The 3,154-nt window shown below is 44.3% G+C and overlaps 1 protein-coding gene across 1 annotated transcript; it reads right to left on the reverse strand.

Moving 5' to 3' along the window:
- Window positions 1-1,365: 1,365 nt before the first annotated feature.
- LRRC30 (leucine rich repeat containing 30) lies at window positions 1,366-2,781 on the reverse strand. The gene has a single exon (XM_032122275.1). It carries the CDS (start codon window positions 2,779-2,781, stop codon window positions 1,753-1,755), a length of 1,029 nt encoding a protein of 342 aa, XP_031978166.1. The 3' UTR covers window positions 1,366-1,752.
- Window positions 2,782-3,154: the final 373 nt, after the last annotated feature.

Here is a 3,154-nt window from a genome sequence, read left to right on the forward strand (position 1 = left end):
TTTGTTTGCTTAATGCTTGAGCAAATATGCCCTTCAAAAAGGTTTAATGTTTGCTAGAAACATAAGATCTGTCCTTGACTGCACACTTGGAGACTGTGATTTCCAGGCCTAACACTGAAATTCTCAGTTAAGATATAAATCATACACAAAACAATCCAACACAATAAAATATCAGGTCAGGCAGACCCAGGGTGGAATATTCTGTGAGCAGCAATTCCTCATTGCTAGCATTCAACACCACACTGATAATGTCAGTGTGCCCAAAGGTGCTGTCTTTACTCACATGTACCTATGAATTACATAATTGTCTGCTTTATCAGGCTGCTCCTACCTCTGCTGAGGAGCTTTTCCCTCAGCCAGGGATTACCCATTAACTTCACTAGAAGCAGATCAGTCTTTCACAGCCTTCTATAATTTTGAACAAATTATGTTTTAGAAAGTAATCATTGATTCCTGAGATTTGACATAGGAAGCACTTTGAAAATGGCTTTGAATACTCATAATTAGCTCAAGAATTACAGTCTCATTCCTCTCTTACACTGCCATTACAAGCATTTATCTCAACTGATTTCAACAGAGCTGCTTCTGTTTTACACTGGTGTGAGGGAACAAGAAACCCAAGTTGCATAAATTGTTAACAGCTCTTTCATACTGCCTCTTTATTACCAGATAAAACTTTGATGAAGGACATTCACAGAAGATCAATATGAGAAACCTCATAAGACTTGACTTTTATGCTGCTGGCTGATACCGAAAATCCCAGAAATAACTATTTGTTTTTGAAGCTCTTACTTAAGGTGATGACTGGGTTGATGCTGCTTTTCTTGAAGGAAATATTTCAACTTTAGGAGATGTACTGCCTCCTGAGTAAAGTTACTTCATAGCTTGGATTGCAGGGATATGGGAAAGGGAATGGAGAGCAGTTGTACATGTAACAATGAGCAACTCCATCCTTTGTGTGAGGGAAGAAGCCACAGTCCTTTCTCTGCTTTGTGCAGATGCTGCTCCCGGCTGTGATGCACTGCTGTCAGCATCCTAGGAGGCTCCAGGGAAGGGTTGCTTGTCTCACCAGGGGTACAAGGAGCTCTGGAGAAGTTTGGGATCTACTTCCAAAGAACTGGGAAATTGCCTCATCACTGGCAATCTCTACCTGTAATTTATACAAGCCAGAGCACAGCTGTGTGGTAAACAACAAGTGGTATTGAACTGGCCAGTAATATACTGTCTGTGAGCTAATATAGCTCAGGATATATTCACTGCCCAAAGCAAACATTTTCCTTGAGATTCACTTAGATAGCAGTGTTTGTTTATGTCATGGTTTACCTGTGTATGAAGAAGTGAGCAGGAGTAGAAATGCAACGGCAATCACAGAGAGAAAGTCTAATTTATATTAATATTTCTCCAACCTAATAGCTGTCAAATACACATTTCTGCACATCCAGCAGTCTGCTTTAACTTGTTTCTGTCAAATGACGAGCAAATATTTTATCACAAGTTTGTTGTTGGGTTTTCTTCTAAAAAAACCCCCAAGTATCACAACAGTGAAGGTTACAGAGGTAGCTATTTTTAGAAAGTTTGCTCTTCACACACTTAATCAAGACCATTGTACTTTACTTGCTTTCCTCCAACTGTTACTAAAGCCATCCACAGCCTTCAAAATCCAAGCATTATGAAGTGGAAATGCCTGTGCAGGAAAGCTCTCTGATGTGATTGAGTCTTGATGACAGGCTTAATCCCAAGCTCAGCAGAAGCTCAGTTGTGCTCCTTTTTGTCCCTGAGGTAGTTGAAGAGGACGTCCAGCCCCCCCTCAACAACCTCAGGCAGGGGCCGGGACAAGGGGTTGTGGGCGATGTGGAGGCCTTTGTCCATCGGGTTCCAGGCAATGCGGCGCAGCCGGCGCAGCAGGTACAGGTCCTCTGGGAGGCTCTGGATGGCATTGTAATCAACGTTCAGCAGCTCCAGGGTGCTGACATAGCACAGAGACCGTGGCAGACTGCGTATGTTGTTATTTTCTACAATAAAGATTTGCAGATTGACCAGATACTGGATACTCTCTGCGATGTTTTCCAGCTTGTTGGACCCTAGGTGCAAGAAGTCTAAGCTTCTCAGGGCGAAAATGCAGAGAGGAATTTGCACAAAGCGGTTGTTACTGAGGTTCAGTTTCCTCAAACTTGTCAGGTCGGTGAAGCTCAAAGGCAGTTGTGAGATGCAGTTGTGTGAGAGGCTCAGAACCTCCAGCTTCCTGCACAAGCTGAGCTCTGCTGGCACTTCTTTCAGGCAATTCATATTGACAAACAAGACCTTCAGGTTCCTCAGCAGCCCGATCTCCTTAGGCAGACACTTGAGGCAGTTGCCACCCAAGTTCAGCACTACCAGCCTGTCCAGCTTCCCCAGCGAAGGAGGAATCACCACCAGCTGGTTGCGTGAAAGGTTCAGCTTCTGCACCTCGTGCAGTCCCCACAAGAAGTCAGGTGTGCTGGTCATCCCTTTCATTATGAGGCTCAAGCTGACATAACGCAATCCCCGTTTCAGCAGTGACTTGGGCTCTCTCCCTGCGAGAAGGGCGTCTTCCCATGCAGGCAGCTTTGGGCCTTTCCTAAGGAAAACCATGCTCCTTCGCTCCTCGTTCTTCGAGTGCTCAGTTCCCATAACACTCTGATTCACTCCTGAGAGAACTGAGATTTTATTCCCTTGCAATGTGCAAATGCCAACAGAGGATGACAGCCTGCAGGAGGTGGGAAAGTCAAAGCAAGGAGACAAGGAGGAGCCTGTGAAGTGCATCTCAGTCCACCGGAACAGTTTCCACAGCTGCTGAGGGAAAGTTTCACTTTTGGGGGCTTATGTTGATCTTGGTGCACAGTCTGTAATGAAACACTTGCTCCTGACTTGTGAGCAAACCTGTTCAATTCAAACTGAATGCCACAAGACAGCTGTCACTGTCATTTGGCCTGGGCTTTATTGGACAGATATGTATCTTCACTGCAAAAAGGTCACAAGGATGCTGTATATAACTTCACTATGTCAGCTTTCTTGGCTATCTGGTACATATCACGGCTGCAGGACAATTAGCATGAGTGAGTTAAAAAAAACCAAACAAACAAGCTAAAGAAGAAAACAAGCAAAGAAGCTGTCATTTCAACTCAGATTTGAAGGA

This window comes from Corvus moneduloides, chromosome 1 (assembly GCF_009650955.1).
Source record: "Corvus moneduloides isolate bCorMon1 chromosome 1, bCorMon1.pri, whole genome shotgun sequence".
In the NCBI taxonomy this organism is placed as follows: Eukaryota; Metazoa; Chordata; class Aves; order Passeriformes; family Corvidae; genus Corvus; species Corvus moneduloides.